General features: G+C 41.6%; 4 protein-coding genes across 5 annotated transcripts; all 4 read right to left on the bottom strand.

Annotated features, from left to right (window-relative positions):
• Positions 1–797: 797 nt before the first annotated feature.
• On the bottom strand, positions 798–18087 carry RB195_019115 (uncharacterized protein; the record flags this gene model as incomplete). 2 transcript variants are annotated; one of them, XM_064186825.1, is made up of 7 exons in its annotated part: positions 798–857; positions 937–999; positions 5051–5143; positions 10147–10252; positions 16796–17084; positions 17211–17410; positions 17488–17915. In XM_064186825.1, the coding sequence occupies 7 exons, from the start codon at positions 17913–17915 to the stop codon at positions 798–800; spliced, it is 1239 nt and encodes a 412-aa protein (XP_064042707.1). The 2 variants fall into 2 exon arrangements, with proteins under 2 accessions (XP_064042707.1, XP_064042706.1); XM_064186826.1 differs by lacking the exons at positions 798–857; positions 937–999; positions 5051–5143; positions 10147–10252; positions 16796–17084 and adding an exon at positions 17977–18087 and having other exon boundaries at positions 17206–17487; positions 17541–17891.
• On the bottom strand, positions 16792–17100 carry RB195_019116 (uncharacterized protein; the record flags this gene model as incomplete). The annotated part of the gene is made up of 1 exon (XM_064186827.1): positions 16792–17100. The coding sequence occupies one exon, from the start codon at positions 17098–17100 to the stop codon at positions 16792–16794; it is 309 nt and encodes a 102-aa protein (XP_064042708.1).
• A 9-nt stretch (positions 18088–18096) lies between the features above and the next one.
• RB195_019114 (uncharacterized protein) lies at positions 18097–18651 on the bottom strand (the record flags this gene model as incomplete). The annotated part of the gene is made up of 1 exon (XM_064186824.1): positions 18097–18651. One exon carries the CDS (start codon positions 18649–18651, stop codon positions 18097–18099), a length of 555 nt encoding a protein of 184 aa, XP_064042705.1.
• Positions 18652–18742: 91 nt separating this feature from the next.
• On the bottom strand, positions 18743–19408 carry RB195_019113 (uncharacterized protein; the record flags this gene model as incomplete). Its single annotated transcript, XM_064186823.1, has 1 exon — positions 18743–19408. The coding sequence occupies one exon, from the start codon at positions 19406–19408 to the stop codon at positions 18743–18745; it is 666 nt and encodes a 221-aa protein (XP_064042704.1).
• Positions 19409–19721: the final 313 nt, after the last annotated feature.

Below are 19721 nucleotides of genomic sequence, written 5' to 3'. Positions count from 1 at the left end.
CTTTACATTAGCTGCACCAACATGGTAATCACATGCCCCTGGCAGTTTATGGTGTTAAACTTTGGGTTCTACCTCTCTGACCTGGTAAGTCAAATGACTATAAATAAAGGGCAAATGTAACCATTATCAAATTTTGTGACAAAGTGACATTTCCTCGTTTACAACTCTGGTATGCTTCTATTTTCGGCTCGGTCGAGATTGCATTACGGTAAGACTAGGAATTCCCACTCCAAACTTGAAATTACTTGCTCACAACATCCAGTCGTTGTTTGAGGGCTCTTCTTCTCTGCTTTATTCAGCGAGGTTGCCGATCTGATTCGAAGCCTGCTTTTGTGCACCGTGGAAACCGACAAAGACGAAGATTTTGAAGTGGGATGATGGTGTTTCATTTCAGATAAGATGCGTCTATTCTATTTCAAGCAGTTGTTATTTAGGAAACAGAATTTGGGAAAGACGCGTGCAGTGTGTTCAGCCTGAAGTCCGTGTAATCCGAAGTTGAAACATGCGATTTCTACAAAAGCACTATTTGTTAGTTTTATTTATCTTGTGCTCTTGTATATTGTATATCTCGGTCCATCTTAATGATAAATAATGCGTCATCTCCTCTAAACAATGTTGATTCAACAATCTCCAAGTCCTCTCTTCTTGAAACCTCGGCATTTGATAGTGTATTTATGTTTTCTTGTTATGCCAACGAGGTTTAGGTGGAGCTTTTTTATTGGCCTGACGTTTCGAAAAACTCGTCTTTTTCGAAGGCCTGAAAATGGTTCGAGGTCTTTGATACCATGCATATCCCATCAAACTCCTCCTCTCTCCTCGCCAACTCTCGATATTGTTCCAAGTACACCACGCAAGACCTTAAAAGGAAAACAACTGACCAGTTTCACCGACTAGCGGGGTTGGTAAACCACCGCGTTCTTAAAGATTGTCACTAACGCGAATGAGATCTACGCACTGTGCAGTATCCTCAAGTACTGGTGTCTGGATAACGTTAAAGAACTGCATGTGGGGCAATCTTATAGCTCACAGAGTGTTACGAACGGCAAGAAGTCATTGGTAATTGATAAGCACTCATTTTTGTTATTCATGGACGGATTCCTGACGGAAATCCAGAATGCTTCCAATAGCTTCCTAGCAGATATTCCTTTCTCGTGCGCTAATATCGTGCATTTTATTCAATGAGTTTGAAATCATCATCTGTTATCAGTCATCTGTTATCATAATATGTGTTAGCGCAAAATATCAATACTTGTGCACACTGAATAACTGTCAGGTAGGTCATTGTTGTCTGGGTTATAGAAAGGTAGAGATCAGCAATTTGTATGTTTTGTCGAAAATTGGATGTTTAGTTACTGATTGAGAAGAGTTGTACATGTTGAGAACCAAGTATTTTGAGATACCTGTTTCGATGTGGAAGAACAGCAGTGTTCCGAGAAAAAGCCAGCGTAAAACGATCAGGGTGGTTGAGCGAATTCCCCAAACTTACGGAAGTGATAGAGAAATGCTGGAGTGTGTAAGAATGAACTGTGCATCATTCTATGCAAAGTTAAAAGGTTATTTTATCAATCATGAAAAAAATTGCATGATTTCCGTCAAATATGCATAAATACTTTGGGTTACAATTAATGCACCATAGTAATCCTGCATTTCAAGTTCATTTTTTTTCTGTTTCACTTCTTTTGTTCCTAATTAAGAGTAGCTCAAAATCAGAACTTTGATACCCTGGGATTTCTAAAGTTAAATTTACAGTGCGACTACGGTAGCCTATTTACCTCCAATCCAACGCCCATCACGAAACCAAACATCCCGTCTCATACCTACGAAGTTCCTTATTTACGCGTATGCGTAACATACATACGAGATCTTCATAACAGACGTTGTCAAGTTTCGCTTTGGCTAGCGCTCTCAGGTTCTCAGGTTCTTGAAAACACCGTTCTCAGGTTACCCGGTCGGTTGTTGCTTTCCGCACACATTCTTTCCACTTTGTTCTCATAATTTGTGATTGGTTTCTGAGAATTCTACGGTTACGTCAAGTATTCGGGGTTAACTTCCTTATTTGCCTAGTAACTTGTTTACAACAATGAGTGTGAAGGTAAACGGCCAAACAAAACAATAGGAGCAAAGATGACATGCAAAATCTACAGGATGCAAAAGAACATTGCTTTGCTTCAACAGGCCGTCCTAACCATAAAGAGTAAAAAGGATAAAGTTTCTGACGTTAATCAATTCTTTTGCGGTGGCTAGCCGATGTGTCAAGTGTTTTTATCCTCCCAGACAATTCTGGTACCAATTTATCGACCCCGGAGAGATGAAAGGCTTGGTGAGCCCAAGAGCGATCGAACCTCCGATCAATCGTGCACGAAGCGGATCCTCTAACGGCTACACTACACCCTCTGTAGGCCCGTCCTCTGAATAGTAGTTAGTGAGATGCGTTTAGGGGTTACTGAGGTGCTTACACGAATGTAACGTCTATTTTGCGCCGCGACGTTGTCTCGACGTTGAAACAGCAGTGCATATTGTTTTACACTGTTTAAGCATTCTCTCCAGGTCCAATAGCAAATCTAAACCCACTAACTACTACCAAACACTAGTTCAGCGTTATTAATGTCACACCATGATCCCCTTTCCCTTACTGTGAGTTAGTTGCTGTTACGGTGAAGTGGCATTAATATACAGTAACCACGGTAATTCTTCGTTCGGGTCAATTCCCACGAAAGTATCACAGACCGACTGGACTACTACTAGAAATTTTTAACGGGGCTTTAAAACTCAAGCTGGTTTTTAACTCAAATGCAGTTGAAGAGGGTTAAAAGCTGAAAGAAGTTGAAGCAGGTTTAGGACTAACGAAATGTGTATCGCCTGGATAATAGTTCAGTTCTCCTTATGTAGAAGCTTCATTAATTCGCGACTTTTTATATTTATATTAGCCAGCTAAGGGAAGCCACTTCCAAGCTCAGTCGTTAAGCCCTTCTCAGCGCTCTTCTACTGTCATGAGAATCAGGATGAAGTGTAAAACAGGTGAGCAGCATACTAGAGCATTTCCTTTTCAAATAATGAGGAAATACAGCAGAATTGTGTTGTTAGAAAAAGCTGATTTAAAATACTATTGAAAACAAAGAAAGTGCTGCTGGAAGTGTTCCCAAAAGACGAAGACAATGTGTATGTGTGTGGTTTATAAATAAGAAATGACGTAGTTTACCTCAAAGTGAGTAATCCAAGTCATTCTTCTTTTAAGAAACGTATTTTGTATGGGTGAGCCGGCATGAACACCTTAAAGAGAACATGCTACAAAATTGCCAGCATAGTGGTCTCTCCAATGAAAGATAGATAATGAATGTGACCACGACCACACTCAATTCCACTAAGTGTCCTCAAATAAAAAGACAAAGATTCTGGCGTATCGAACCGCTTGGGGTGCGCTAACGCGTGTTACTGCAATTCATGATCGCTTCGGAACGTGTGTTGGTCTATAGAGTGAAGTGCGGAGGGCAGCCGAGGATCAGGTCAGTGTTTTTGTCCTCCCAGACAAGTCTGATACCAATTTATCGAGCTCGGTGAATGAAAGACTTGGCACTAGAACGAATCCGAAACTTGGATCGATGATGCGTCCACGGCGGAATCTCTTACCGACTGGGCTACACTCACCTCAGTGTCCCATAAAAAGGGTGGGAAACAGTTGCTGCAAATGTATTTCTAGCTGGATTGCAGACACGGCGCTTACTAATGCGCTTGCAGATTGTCAGATGAATCCTAGGAATACTCGATCGTCTAGCTTTTTCCTACGCTATTTTTAGGGACAACTAGGGGAAATTGAGCGGAATCGCTCTCACAATGGTGAACTAAATCCCTAGTATGGAGTATCCGTTTACGGGGTCGTAGATTATGGAGACCTGGGTGGTTCCGCTTGTCTCTCGCTGAATCGCTGCAAGCAGCCGACCCTTGAATGCTGTTTTGTACGACGTCTTGTATTGCAGCACGCCACCCTTGCATGCGTAGCGTCCCTTTACTGCCTATCGGAGCAGTCCGAATTGATTTTTGGCGAATCGCAGGGCGGAGGCGGCGCAAGGGGTGAAGCTTCGCAATAGGTGGCGTCCTACAAAACAGCACTCTGGAGGCGGCTGTTTGCAGTGATGCTGGAAGAGATGAGAGGAACCACCCTACCGCTCTCCATAATCTACGACCCCGTAAACGGATACTCCACCTGAAATCCGCACCACCTCAGATTCGTGGTATGCTGCCTTTAAAGCTTTGTTGTCTTTGATCCACCAACCAACTGTACTGAAACACGTTGGAGAGATCGTTGTCAACAATCATTTTGAAGAAGGATAAAGGATGGAGTCACTGGCGCATCATTCCACTTGGGATGCGCCAACGCGTTTCACTGAAATTCGTGATCGCTAAAGGCATCACCCCACGAATCTGAGTTGGTACGGATTTCAAGTGGAGTATTCGTATACGGAATCGTAGATTAACTAGAAGGGTGATTCCGTCCATTTCTTCCTAATTGCCGTAAAAATGGCAGGGAAGATATGGCTTCTGGCATTCCGACGCGCTATTTTCTACAACGAGGTCCGCAAATCTAGGAATTTCAAACAATACAATTGTTTAGAACCATCTGGTTCAAAAATAAAAATCCCGTTAGTTACTGAAGATATAAGTGCTAGAGCATTGGAATCTTTTGCTAACCTTTTGGTAACCTCCTAAAAGGCACCATGAGAGGAAAATTACCCCACTGAGGTAATTGCGTTTGAGGGTGTGTAAATCATCTCTTTGTGTGTTTTCGCAAATTATGCTCGGGATACTACCAATAAATGCCGTTCTGTCACGCATTTTTACACCATGTTTTTTTACACTATGTTTGAAATGATCCCTATTTTATCTATTATGATTCCATCACAATAGAGAATACACTCTGGACAGAAAAACATCGTGCATGTTGCTGACTAACTTGGAGTACACATTTGTTAGGAAAGCGGAGAAATACAGCAGTGAAAAAGCATTACAGCCACAATTTAGTGTTCGAAAAGACTGCGTTCAAAATAGGTCTCACCTGCTTTCGGAAATTCATTGTTTTAATTCTTGGGCTCCAATTTGGTACATGCTGCGTTGGAGGAGCAGCATCCGGATCTGCAACGTCTGTAACCTAGTATGAGGGCAAAACGTGAAATTTAAACTTCTTTTGCCTCAATGAATGCTGGGAAGGGCTGCATTTTTCTTCTCAAAGAGGGCTACACCTGTAACTTGTTGGAATGGCCATAACATGAGAGCCATTTTGTTGAAAGTGATGCTCTCTCTTTTAAATTCTGAACAAGAACGTTTTCTTCTATAACAATAAGGATATATTTGTATATAATACACACAATTATGTCTGTGTATATAATTTACAACAATAGCAACAAGAATACAATATTTGTGTTGTATATTCGCCTTTTTAATGCAGAGAAATGTCTTTGTTCGTCATTTCAAAACTCAAAACAAAAGAAAACTCAAACATCTAAATTTAGAAGTTTTGTCTCACCGCACCTACTTTTCAGACCCCGGTATTGGTTTACAAACGTGCAACAGAACATTTTGAAGTCTACTACAAATTACAGGAGAGCATATCGCTTAGGGTTCTGGAAGTTTAGATTATCTGTCATTTTCATCATACACACCAATTGTTAGAGTGAAAGATTAGAATTAGGCCCATAGAAAAGCAGACTTGCGTATGTAGCGAATGGAGCTCTGAGGTGATTCGGAGGGACAAATCTATGACTGTTAGATATTTCTCAACTCATCACTATCACGAGGTGAAACTGCCTGAGAATCAACAGACAGTTCAAGAAAAAATTCCAAGGGAGTTTCTGTAGAAGCTTGATTTCGCTTAAAAACCCTTTTAATCTTAGTCTTAATCATTTATACTTTTGAAATTAATGTGATATGCCTAGAAATTTATACATGTACGAAGTTATTTACTGTGAGCTGTGAACTATAAATACACAGATTTTATGTGCATTCGTGGAAATAGTAATAATAATACGTAAATGTACAGATATTTGTAACCAGATCAAGATCTAGTCTTTCTGAATACTATCGCCTCAACCGGAACAATATGTATTGTGCACAGCTTCTTCGTTACTATTAAATATTAAATTGCAGTCGAAATTTACCATTTTTACTATAAACATAATTTTGGGTTACAACAATGTTGCTGTTCACAGTTCATAGCTTTGATGCTTTTTTTTCAAGGCCCCACGATCTTTCTTGGTAGCTAGTACATGTTTTGAACCACTTCGGCTTACTTTTTTTGCGTGGTTTTGGTGAGCGATGTATCATCGAATGCGCGTTTGCGACAGTCCAATCATTTCCCGTTCTTGTAAAACCTATTCGGATCAAAGAGTGCTACGTAAGTGGTCTTAGCTCACACAAAACGAATTACGAATAGTTCGGAAAAACTAAGAGTTGAGATCGATGGTTTTCCTTTTATAGAATTCCTCGTTCTACGCTAGAGTCCATGCTAAAAAAGCGCGCAAGGTTATTCTTTGATCCAGTGGGTTAGCTAAGGTGAACCGAGCACTTCGCAGCAGAGTTGGCCTGCAAACGTTACTTCACTCGAAAAGATTCGCATTCGGTGTAAATTTTTTAGTGAAATAGTTATCTTTGTGATTTTCACTTCTCTGGACAAAAGATGAAATATAAAATGTTAGACGTTAGCCAGTCGTTTTTTTCCGAAATTCAATATTGAAAAAAGAAGTGATGGGAAGTGATACTGGGCGCACGCGATCAGTGAAGAAGGCCATCTAAGTAATATTTCGATATACGTAGTATATATCAATATATATCATGCTATACAGCAACGTGCTTAGTCCGTGTGTGTGTCACGAAATTACTCCATAATAATGCAAAACTCTTCACTGCTCAAGTGTCGAACTATCGCCATTGCACATTACAGGCGAGCACTCTACCTTTTCACCAATGTTATATTATTAACTAAATTTATAGTTGGGTCAAAACGACATGAAGCACGGACAGATGCGTAAGCGGCTGCGCACGAAGCGGTGCGTTTGAGCGTAGCGGTTGAGATCGCGTAAGGATCTTCGCTACCACCACCCATCTCTGCAGCTCACCATGGTCCCACCTCGATTCGAACCGCCGTCTCCACCGCACCGCTTCGAGCGCAGCCGCTTACACAACTGTCCGAGCTTCATGTCGCCTTGACCCGACTATACATAGCCATGCATGTTGGTCTTGATGAGGTAAATTTTTTTCTGTCATATATTAATGAGTGTAAATAAACTTTTCTGTGAATGTATACTTCCAAATTTGCAATCTGTCGGCTATATGATAACAGACTTATTTTGTCATGTGTGTGCGTCTGTGTATGTGTGTGTTTTAGTCGAGAAATTCCAAAAAGGGAGGGAGACGGATACGATGGCGTCGGTTTGGTGCGCTGGAGTCCCAACGCGATAAAATTGGATGAGATGGATCCGACGGCGTCGAATTCGTGCCACGGAGCTAGATAGCTGATGAGGTTTTCTAGCGCCGGGGCACGAATTGGGGTGGGACGGGTCCCACGGGGTCGGAATGGTGCGCCGGTGGCAGCATGCTATACAGAGGGGAAAGACGGGTTTCAATGCGTCAGATTGGTGCCCGGGAGCCCCACCACAGTAGATTCTATGGTTTCTTCTATCTATTTCCAAACATGTTTTCCTGATCTGCTAACATCCTTAACATCTGCTAACGAAACACACGTGTGAACGCCTGCTCAAATACAATACATAATAGCCAACAGTTTAGGCGATCAGACGTAGAACTTTATTTTTTATCACTACGATAGTGATGCTCACGTCATTTCATGCTAGCACATCATTCATTGCTAATAGCTGGGAACGGAGGAAACTCATACTTTGAATAATATTTCCAAATTGTGGAGGTTTGGGAGAGACATAGATATAAAATCAAGTTTGATTGTTCTCCAAATATAGAACTGACGCGTTTAGAGAAAAAAAAAACCCATAAAATCTTTCATCTACGCTTAAATTTTCGGGTAAAAAATTGAGGAAAGCGTTGATAGGAAAAAGCAATTCTAATTTTACAAAAAGATGTCGCTACTATTATTGCTTATTGATCGGTGAAGGCGAACGAAGCGAACAGCAAAAAAAAGTCCGACTTTAGACGGACTTCAGGCTTTTCTTGGTGTTCGTTTCTGCTATAGGCTGATATTATATATATATATTTATATATTTATATATATTTAAATAAAATAATAATATATATAAATAAACAAATAAATAAATATATATATATATATGAAGTTTGAGAACACACATTCAGTCAGATAGTCTATCAACTCAATGTTCCCATGTTCACTAACAAATCCAATTTATCTCGAACATATGGAAATACAGGTGGTGGTCCATGTTGAGGTATTCACCGCGCAGAAGTAGACCTCTAACCTCTGCCCCAATCGCCACGTGAAGTTCCTTGTTTTTTTGTATGAAGGGCGTTGCGGTGTAAAGTTCCGAACTTTTCTTGAAATGCATAATATACGGTGTCCTCGTTATTTTATTGCAGAACACCTTCACGAAGTAGCCCTGGTGCCCCTTTCACACTGCATGATGAGACCTACAACATGTTTGAACTTTTTTGTAGCTCTTCATTGAAACCAGCGAAGAAAGCCCTGTTATTTTGGTGGACTAGTTGGTTAGTAGGAGCAATAGGAAAAGTGCAGCAGGTGCCATATCAGACACGGAAGTGATGAAGACCTGTGAGTGCGAAAACATCAGTTTTCGTCAGATCGAACCTTATCTTCGTAAGATCGCTAAGACCGGCGCCCCCACCCCGACTCGTCTCAGGTCGTAGGCAAAGAGAAGGCTGTGCTCTCACTTTTAACATCGCATCAGTATTGTATGTATTCGTGGCGCCAAATGAATTTACCTGTTGCTAACGGCAATATGAACACTACGTAGTGTTGTGAATTTGTTGAGCACCTTATCCTATTTCTTAGTGTATATTCCTTCATGGATTTGCACTTCTTCCATATACTATATCTTAAAATTCCTGCCTTTCTCGATCTCAATTCTGATAACATCTTCAACAGACAGCCCAGAGTATGTAATAATCTCAATTTATGATGATCTTTAACAAAACTTTCAAGACTTATTATGCTCTAGAAAATTACTCTATTTGTGAGTACTAGCTCGATGAACTCTTTCAAGTCAGTGGCTTCATTTTTGAATATAATATATTTAAATAATAATAAAGACAGAACAACAAGAACGTTCAAACACTGCTCTGGATCGGTGCTTACCTATGGCCATAAAAAGGGTGCAAGAGTACTCAAATTTCGTGGGCACGAATGTTAAGAAGAAAAAGGCCAATACGGATCGTTCTATGATTTTTGTTTCTTCGGAGAAAAGCACAATTAGATTAAATTAAATTAAGCAGGTAAGAGTCCTATATATTTCGGAAGTCTGCTAACTACGGCAGGTTAGCAGCGAACGACTTTCAAACTAGCTTTTTCTTTTGCAGTTTCTATTCCATTTTACGGCATAGTTGTAACGATGAAAACTCGAAAATCCTCATTTTCCGCAGCAACTTTTGCAATTTTGATCAATTTGGTTTTAATTTCAATTTAGTTTTGATAATTTTGCGAAATCAATATCTTACTGTTTCCGCAGTTTTATATTTTGTTGACTCCCCTTTCGTTGATGAAATCATATTCATCGAGTTGGAAAGTGCATATTTTAGTGATTTGAAAGGTTTGTTTATGTACCTTGCTTAGTTTCTAGTTTCTTGAGTGGACCAACTCTTTGCCGTTTCTTGTTTCTTGTTATGTCAGGGACAGTTTCAGCAAACAAGTATGAAAGAGCTGAGTTGTGGCCGAGAACTAGTTCTCGTCTCACCTTTTCGCACTTGACTCCTCCTCAACGTTCTCCTTTTAATCGTGTCGCGTATGACGTAGACGTGAAGCCCCTACTCACGTCCTAACTTTATCCAGAAAGAGTCGCCTACGTTAGTGCAATTTTGATTCCATTGTCAGCGGCAATAAGCGGGCCTTATAAGTGTTGACCAAGGACCCGCTATGCGCTTCTGTCGCAGGGACATCTGTGGAGGTGCTTTGTAAGGAGCGTGCTGCGCTCCTCTCAGAGTACTTCCTTCTCCCACCTGCTGCTCACGATTTCGGCTACGCTCGGACGATTGAGCAAACAGCACACTGATTTCGTGTTCATCTCGCATGTGAATTTCCCGTCCACCTTCCTGAACGTAGCACCTGAAACTTTTGTTTTGAATCGTGTTTACACTCGGTGTATGCAGTAACCAAATGAAGTTCATCTCTATACACAACTTCTAAGGTTCGTAGTAAAACACTTACGTACTTCGTCAAATGTCGAGAAAGCAGAACCAACAACTCACGAAATATGTATTTTATCTTCTTCATAATATGTATCACAAAATTTTGCACTACGACAACTTTACGCTATTTTCTTTTTGCGCCCTCTGCGTGCCTCATAGTCAGTTCTTAAGTAATTTACCTGCAAAAGATGCAACGATTTCATTTCTTATACTCGCAGATCTATCTCGTATTTCCCACGGCTTATGCAACATCTTACCCATTTCTTCAAATAGGTTTTTCCTACTCATACTCTTCTGTTAACAATCTTCCAAAGTAGTGATGAGTGCATTTTTTGCATGCTTGTATTCTTCTTTGTGTTAATAATAAAAACAAAACATCTTCCCAAAGATGATACGAAAAATGGAAAACGCCATCTTTTAAACTGTACATACAAAAAACGTTTGTTACTGATTTAGCAGAATATTGTCGTCTATTGTTATTCAAATCGTATTTTTTCTTCACGACAACCAGCTACAATTCCCGGTCTACGTTCATTTTGTTTCTGTTTTTCTCAAGCACAATGTGAAAGAAGTCACCTCAACTGACACCAACACTTCCAGCCAAAATATGTGAACGTTTTCTTTCTGATATTTTTCGATATGTTTGCAAAAAACAAGAGTTGCTAGTTGTCGTTACATGGATTTCTTCTTCCTCTGTACTTCCTTCGAAGTAACTTCCGACATAAGTTGATTAGCGGTCACCGTCGAATCTCATATCATGGATCTTGCAGAAACCACAAGATTGAGCACAATAAGAAAACATCCCACCGTGACTAAGTGTTATGAGAAATTGACGAGGATCCGGTTCTCGAACAAATTACAACGAAGGTAAACTATCGGGTACAATGACCATTCGATTTGAAGGTCAGCAAATACTTGCGCTGCTTTGCTCACAGTTCTTCGATAGAACAGGAACAAGATACACTAGTGTCATGAAAGTGTTGAAGCTAGATGTTGAAACTTATTAAAATTGTTCGCGTTCAAAATGGATCCGATTTATTACAAAATAACAAAGTGCAATATGTATTTCTCACAATTAATTGGATGGTTTGCAGCCTTTCCGAACTCCACATATATGAAGTGCAATTTTTCCTCCTTGCCTTGCATTCCTCCCTGCCTTGCAGGGTCGAGGTTTTGTTTTTGCTAGGATCACAGATCGTTAACACTTTCATGCCAGCAGCATGATGCATCGTGGCACTGGTTTAGGTGAGTCTGTGGGTCCAAACTGAGCCGGTTATGGCAAGCAAATGACTTTGATTTGAAGTAAACGTTCTGCAGCTTAGGATCCCCTTTCCAGACTTACTCTCAACTTCCATTTTTCCATTCCCCAAAAGGAAGACTTCATGAAGTCTCAAAAACAAATTCCCTTCAAAGTTTCAGTAGTTTTCAACTCCTACAGTTATAAATTTCACATACACTTCCAATTTCAGATAGATAACACCATAAAAACAGCATATCACGTCACTACAATTCTATCACTATTATCATCGCAGCTGTTCCTTCAAGTGAAACATAGTACTTGTGAAGCTTTTACACAACAAATTAACTTATGCACATGAAAAATACACGGAGTTAAAGACTGCTACCGATTCATTCCGTTTCATGTTCCTATTAGCACCAGTATAAGGAGATTAAAGGACTGAGACACACTAAAATGGCAAAAGTATGAAGAAAATTACTGTAACGAAATCTAAGCGAATAAAAATTTTATGCTTCACTGTATTTTTTGCGAATCACCTTTAGACTGATGAAGAGTGGATGTACAGAGACTGTTTTTGTCTTAGCACCTTTTCAAGCAGTGCTATTAGAGCGAGTGCAACAAAACCCAACATGTATTAATTTCGCCGAGAGCACTTACACATAGCAGCCTGTTCCGGAACCTGCTGGAAATTCTCCGTCCAGAAGAAAAAGAAATTGTACATTTCTACTAAGACTAGTCTTTTTTCGATAGCGTGAAAGCAATTCGAGTTTGCCGAGTTTTTTTTTTTCAAAATTTTGAGCATTCTGTCTAAAGTTAATATTTCTAGAGATGATCAAAATGATCATTCTGCTTCATTGACAGTAACTCATAATCATAGTTTCATTCGACTTCTGTCAGCGCAACAAATGCATTTCGCAAAAAACGCTCTGGTGCTTTGACTTTCCTGCATTTTTTCGACTCTGCTCTTCTTTCTTTCTCTCAAGTTTAGAAATGCATAGTACGTGTACATGATCGCTGATAAAGCGTAATTGCGCACTCCCAGGATTTCTTTTTGCTGCACCCAATTGCAGAGGAAATAATTCGTTATCAAAAGTGCATAGCTCATTTGACAGCATCGATGTTCCTCAACAACCTGTTCATTGGTTTTATTTGAATAGGGTGTTGAAGGAATCCAACTGATGTTTGGGCGCCCACTCGTGGACGCGGCGCGTATGCAATGGTTACGTGTTCTAACATACCTCCTGGGGAATAGAACCGTTTGCGACGCCGGTTTTCCTGATGATTAGGGGAATTGAGCGTGGGGACACACATACTCGTAGCCTACAACGCGAACTACATATGTATATTATTCACCGAGGCCCCAATATCGTAAAATTTGTGATGCGCTTCCTTTAGTACGACGTAAGCTTTATTTTTGTACTTCTGATGTATTTTGGTTCTCACTTTTATATCCATAAACTGTTTATTCACTTTAGAACTTTCAAAAAGATTTGATTTGTTCTGCTACTTTTAGTTTGTGGTGAATTTCACTGTAGCGACTTAGTAGGACTCAAAGTTTCTGTATCCTCTCCATTTCATTTATCGATAAGTTTCCGTCTTTGTGAATCAGTGGACCAAATACTCTGAGAAAAAAGTAAAAAAAAAGATTCGTGATACATATGTGGTGGTTGGGTGCCGGATGCTCGTTAGAGTGGTCACCATGCAAGCTTTCAGATTACCTTAGTCACAGCGCGACCACAACCACAATCAAATGCCTCTCGGGGCACTATCTCAACTTGCAATTAAACCTCTACTACAAATATAACAAAAAAAGGGCAGGCGGGCGCAGCGCGCTCGGTTAGAGGTTTTGCTGTGTCTTCACGATCAATCGAAGGTTTAGGTCCGCCCTACTCCCAACCAAACCTTTCCTGCCTCTGAGATCAATAAATTGGTACCAGACTTGTCTGGGAGGGTAGAAACACTGACTTGACACATCGGCTAGCCACCGCAAGCCATTGTATAGAGCACAATATTTACACGTTCGTAAACCCCAAACGATTTTTAATTGAGATGAACGTATAACACGAAAATCTAAAGAAAGAAAGATAGAGGTAGAAAACCAAGTGAGATTAGTCCTACAGTCGAGAAGGTTCCTCTCATCCCCATTCATTGGGGTGATTCATTTGATTGATTTTTTTTCTGGGAATTAATGGAACAAGAGCTCAGAACTACACCACATTACAGGAGAAATCAGTGGAATCCCAATGTGGAAGGCGAATCAAAAAACAAGAGCACAGAGTTAGATCATAATACGGGATGAAACGCATTATGCATAGCGATCCACGCTGCAGTCATACATACGAGCATTCCTGCGTATCGTCTGCATCGGCAAACCGACCGAAGTCTTCTTGCGATAACTGGGTGTTTTGCCAAGGAGTTCACATGAGGACGCATAGATGATGAATGAGTTGGAGGATAGAAAGGGATTAATTCAGTAGTGAGGAAAATCTTCTATTATATAGTTGAAAACAAGAAGTTTACCAATGAATATCTCTTCCGTTCAAAACATCTTGCGGATAATTTGTCCTTAAACCCAATCTTATGACCACGAAAATTCCGAAATTTTTGACCCAAAGTCAAAGTCGGTAAATTGCTTCTAGAACAGGCTATAGTAACACTGCATATGCACTGGTTCGGATCATCGGTAACGCCGATATGATCTCTATTTCAACGAAATAAAAGTTTTAACTAGTGAACTACCTTTTATTTCTTTTTATTTCTGGTGGTTGTATAGTTAGCAGTGCAAACATCGTTCGTTCCGAAAAATTCGCGTTGGCTTCCCATCAAATCAGCATTGCTATGCTTCCGAGAGAAACAGTCTATGTTTTAATCCATTATTCCCACGTTTTTTCTCCCAAAACTTGCCAAAAGATCTTTAAAAAAGTGGAAAAAGAGTTGAAAAATGTTCTAAAAATCTACTTCACTCTCTATCATTTACTTCGTCCTCACTTCTTGGGAATGTTCCCGTTTGTAAGGATGACATAGTGCGGCCATCTCGCAATGCACCGTCTTTCACGTGCTTCTGCACTTTAGCTGGGAGTGTGGACAGACAGACAGATTTTCCCCCGTGATTAAAAGTATGTAGGTTGTTCTACTCCCACCTCCAATCTCCTACGAGCTATTTAGATGACAGATGATCTCTCTGAGTTAGTCTGAAGATGTGGAATTCTTTGGAATTTTTCACCAACCCCAAAAATTTGAGACATCAGGTATGCTCAGAGTCAAAAATTAGATCTATAACTGCGAAAATAGATCCTATAAAATGAATTGATGACATCACGAGCAGACAGCCTGCTTTCAAGCAAATTATCAACAGGATAGGGAGAAAATCTATAGCGTTAGCACAATGCATTTGTCACTGTCACATGTGAAACCTGCCCCGGCCTTTCTTTACTGGTGAGAACACCCTAGCCTCGAAAATTTTAACGGCTGTTATCTTTAAAGATGCATAATATGTACAGATATTGTTTTTTTGGGTAATGTATGTGGAAAAGCAAGTAGTTCCTTTAGTAGATCAAAACCACCACATCGACACTGGTTCGCACTGGGACTACGTTTTGGCTGGCATGTTTCACAAGTTGTAGTAGGGTATCTGCGCAGATTCGTCAGGCCCTTTTCGAGAGGTCAACAGAGTAGTCCTCCAGACCCTGAGTCTGTCCTACAAGGATGAACGACGGGCGAGATTTCTGGAGTCGGTTCGGTTTGAAAATCTTAACGCTGACGTTAAGATACGACGGTCTAGCCCACTGTATCCGTCAACGTCATAATTACTTACGTCCTTCTTACACGATAATTTTCTTCTAGCTCCTCATATATTTGCTGCTGAGACTATTAGTACTCTATCTGTAGAACTGTCCATCACTTAAAGAGAGAAGTGCATTCTGCAACTGAGAATGGACAAAGATCACCTCTTCATTAGCTCCAGCTATCATTTCTTTAGTTTATGAATACAGTGGAGGTAAAGAAATTTTGCAACAATCTGCGCTTTGACTATTCCAGAATTTTGGAGGAATCATTTTAGGAAGTTCTGGTAACTAGCAATTGTCTCATTCCCTTTAAACGTTAACCTGATCTAGCGTCTTCGACCCTCTTTGCCAACAACAAACTTGTAGAGTATGTTTCATCTTATTAGTCTCTCTACCGGTTGCTTCGTGCGTCTTTTACTGTCTTCGTGTACAATCCAATATAAATGGTTTCGCTACTGAGTCAATACACGCATTGAATAAAAGAACACATGTACACTTTTCACATAGCTGTGTTCAACCAGCACTGAGTATTGCAATATAGGTAAAATTTCCAGCTTGTACATCCTTTTGTCTTCCTAAAAACGCTCATTTTCTTACTCCAGTATAACGAATCCATCCATTTCTGTTTAATAATTTTTCTGGGATTTTCTCACTTCACCCTCTTCTGAAGAGACAAGCATCAGATCCTACTAAACTCTCATAAAATATGTCCATAATGTGTTATAGACCCAAAATGTGTTTTTTTTTTGTGGTTTCTACTGATATGTATTTCAAATTTATTTCTCTATTTCACTAACTGTTATCTATCTGCTGTGACCAGCATTCGTTTCTATTGATAGGCGTCCGTAAGAGAGGAATGCGTGGTCTTTAAAGGAAGATAAAATTCCTTGCGCTTAGCTCTATTCATCTTCATTAATGTGTTTCCTTTTTCCTTTAGGATCAGTTAGTGTAATCCAACTAATGGATAGAAATTATTGCGTGTGACTTTGTGACCGATATATATGTCATCCCATCACCTTAATTACCTTGACTCCCGTTGATCTTCGAACTGGTCGAGCGGGCGTCAGTAATTCTTTCATTTGTCCCGATCGCGTGCCAAAGTCACCCAGTGGTGCATCCTTTCGCGTTGGAAACGAAGAGCATCATAATTTTCTTTGAAGGACTTTGTGAAGAAATCTGACCATCGCATCGGCGGCCTTCCTGTAATGCGCTTAATATCGCGGGGAACCCACTCGCTCATGGCCCTGGTCCAACGGTTGTCGTTAAAGCGCGTCACATGTCCGGCCCACCTTATTCTACTTTCCTTGGTGAACGCGGCGGCGTCTCTAATCTTCGATCGCTGACGTAGAAGAAAACTTCTAATCCTGTCCTTCACTTGCGTGAAACGGGATACTCCTAGCATCACTCTCTCAACTGCGCGTTCATTGACGCTCACCGCGTTTTCTTCCTGCTTGCGACATGCCCATTTTTCAAAGCAGGAAGTATGGTGGTGTTGAAGAGGTGAGCACGGAGCCGGGTGTTTCTGGACTTCTTCATTACATCCTCGATGCTCTTATACGCTCCCCAAGCCGCCCGTCTCCTCCTGCCCAGGTAGGGAGTCAGGTCGTTCATCATATTCAGTTTCCGACCCAGATAAACGTAGCTGGTGCATTCGTTCTGTTGAGCGTGAATGGGGCATCCGAGATCCATCCGTTGCGCATGAACATCGTCTTTTGTAGATTCAGCTGAAGACCGGTGCATCCACATGTTTCATCGAATTCGATCAGCATTCCTTCCGCTTAGCTGATGTTAGGTGTTATCAGTACGACGTCATCAGCAAAGCGCAAATGATGCAGGTGCCGACCATCAACCTTCACTCTCCAGTTCAGTTGGAATGGAACCTGTCGTTCCAGTGTCGTTCTGAGTAGGGACGCCTTGGTCTTCCATGATCGCTTCCCTCTCAACTGAATGGAAGAACTTCTTCAAGTCGACGAAGGTGAAACAAAGCGGTATCTTGCATTCTCGTGATACCTCGGTGAGTTTCGAAGCAGTATAAATGTTGCTAATAGTTCTAAATCCTCCTCTAAACCCTGCTTGCTCGCATGGCTGTCCTTCATCCAAGACTTTTTCAATCCTGTTAAGGATCACCTTTGTAAAGAGCTTTTAGATGATGGACAGTAAGCAGATTGGGCAATAGTCACCGATGTCATGTGGATCTCCCTTCTCATACAACAACACGGTCTTGCTGGTCTTCCACTGTTTAGGAACCTTGCATTCCGACAGATAACGTGTAAAGATAACGCCAGGTTGATGTCGATGAGTACTGGCGGAAGGTTCTTCAGGTTTTCTGGTCTTATTACGTCGAGACCGGGTGCCGTACGATTTCTTACCGACATGATAGTATGTCGTATTTCGGACGGGAGAATCTCTGGAATGACACGTCCGTCTTCCCTCAGATGGTGAGGAGGCAAGTGGACATGGCTGTCGAAAAGATCAGAGTAGAAGTCGTAGATGATTTTCTCCATTCCCTTTCTCGATGCAATGGCTGTTCCCTTTGGGTTCCGGAGAGCAGTCATCCTTGTTCTTGTAGAATGGCGAAATTCCGGTCGTGAAGTTACTGTACAACTCTCGAAGTACCTTTATGTACTGAGTAGGGACGCCTTGGTTGTCCAAGGCTTCCACGACCGCTTCCGTCTCAACTGAGTCAAAGGCCTTGTTCGGGTCGATGAAGGTGAGACAGAGCGGCATCTTGTACTCTCATGATACCTCGATGAGTTTCTCAACAGTGTGAACGTGTTCAAGCGTGCTGAATCCTTTTCGAAACCCTGCTTGCTCGCCTGGCTGTCTTTCATCCAAAACTTTTTCAATCTCATTAAGGATCACTCTTGTAAAGAGCTTGCAGATGACGGACAGTAAGCAGATTGGACGATAGTTGCCGATGTCATGTGGATCTCCCTTTTTATACAACAACACGGTCTTGCTAGTCTTCCACTGTTTAGGAACCTTGCATTCCGACAGATAACGTGTAAAGAGCCTCGCCAGGGTGTTGATGAGTACTGGCGGAAGGTTTTTCAGGTGTTCTGGTCTTATTCTGTCGGGACCGGCTGCCGTACGATTTCTTACCGACATGATAGCATGTCGTATTTCGGACGGGAGAACCTCTGGAATGACTTGTCCGTCTTCCCTCAGATGGTGAGGAGGCAGACGGTGGACATGGCTGTCGAAGAGATCAGAGTAGAAGTCGTAGATGATTTTCTCCATCCCCTTTCTCGATGGAATGGCTGTTCCCTTTGGGTTCCGGAGAGCAGACATCCTTGTCTTGCGACTGGAGAAGTCTCGAAGGGCATAGCGGATGCTTTTCCCCGCCTCTGCAGCTTCAGCCAGCACTTCCGCTCTTCTCTCTTTAAGGTCTTCCTTTATCGCCTCTGTGCAAGGCCTTGCGAGCTCGGAGTTCTTGGTTCCCTGCGGCTCGTGCTGCCCCACGCTGGCGTATCAGCTCAAGAGTTTCAAGAGACAGGCGTCTGTTTGTGGTTTTAAAACTCTCAGCCTTCTTCGCGGAGTCGTGAAGGTGTTCATTACGGTATCCTCCACCGGGTGGCTTCTGGAATTGCGAGTTCCCATGGATGGTCTTAGTCGTCATGATGAACTCGGAGAGCCTCTCCCCCTGGTCGTTCCATTGTAGGCCATGGGTCCCGATGTGAAGTTCCTCCGGCTTTCTTCTTGGGCCAATCTTGGCGTTGAAATCGCCAATTATGGCCTTGTAGAAGGCATGATCTCGGTAGAGCTTCTCCAGATCCATATAGAAAGCTTTGATTCCTTCATTTTCGTAGCTTGATGTTGGAGCGTAAGCGACGAAGATAGTCAAAGCTGGTGTTGGACCACATCTTCTCATCCGCAGACGTCCGATTCGGGTCGTAAGTTGTTCGAAAGAGTCGATGTTCTTTGCCATACTCGGGGTGACGAGGATACCAACTCCACCAACACCTCTACTGTCGCATGTTCCTAAGAATAGTTCTTTTCCGGTTTCATTTACGGAGCTGAGAGGGTAACGTCGTCTCTTCTCGGTCATTCCGATAACGTCTTCTTAATCTTCTTGGTCTGCATCATCAGATCTTCGATGTCAGCTTCCGATGCAAGCGTACGTGCGTTATAAGTACAGATCGTCATCCTAGTCCTTTTCCGTTCCGGTAGCCTATATGACTCTTGCAACCCCGTCTTTCCTGGCGCTACCGTACCACGCTTTCCTCCTGAATCACGATACTCTTTTCTATTACTGTGGCATGCGTAAAATTTTGAAACCATGGGCAGGTTGCAAGCCTCTAGTCCCATGAGTTTTTGGGAGAACTTTGCGTGGTCTCTGAGTGGATAGATGGAGGTTATTT

This window comes from Necator americanus, chromosome II (genome assembly GCF_031761385.1).
Source record: "Necator americanus strain Aroian chromosome II, whole genome shotgun sequence".
Lineage (NCBI taxonomy): Eukaryota > Metazoa > Nematoda > Chromadorea > Rhabditida > Ancylostomatidae > Necator > Necator americanus.
This window is presented reverse-complemented; position numbering and strand designations above follow the sequence as displayed.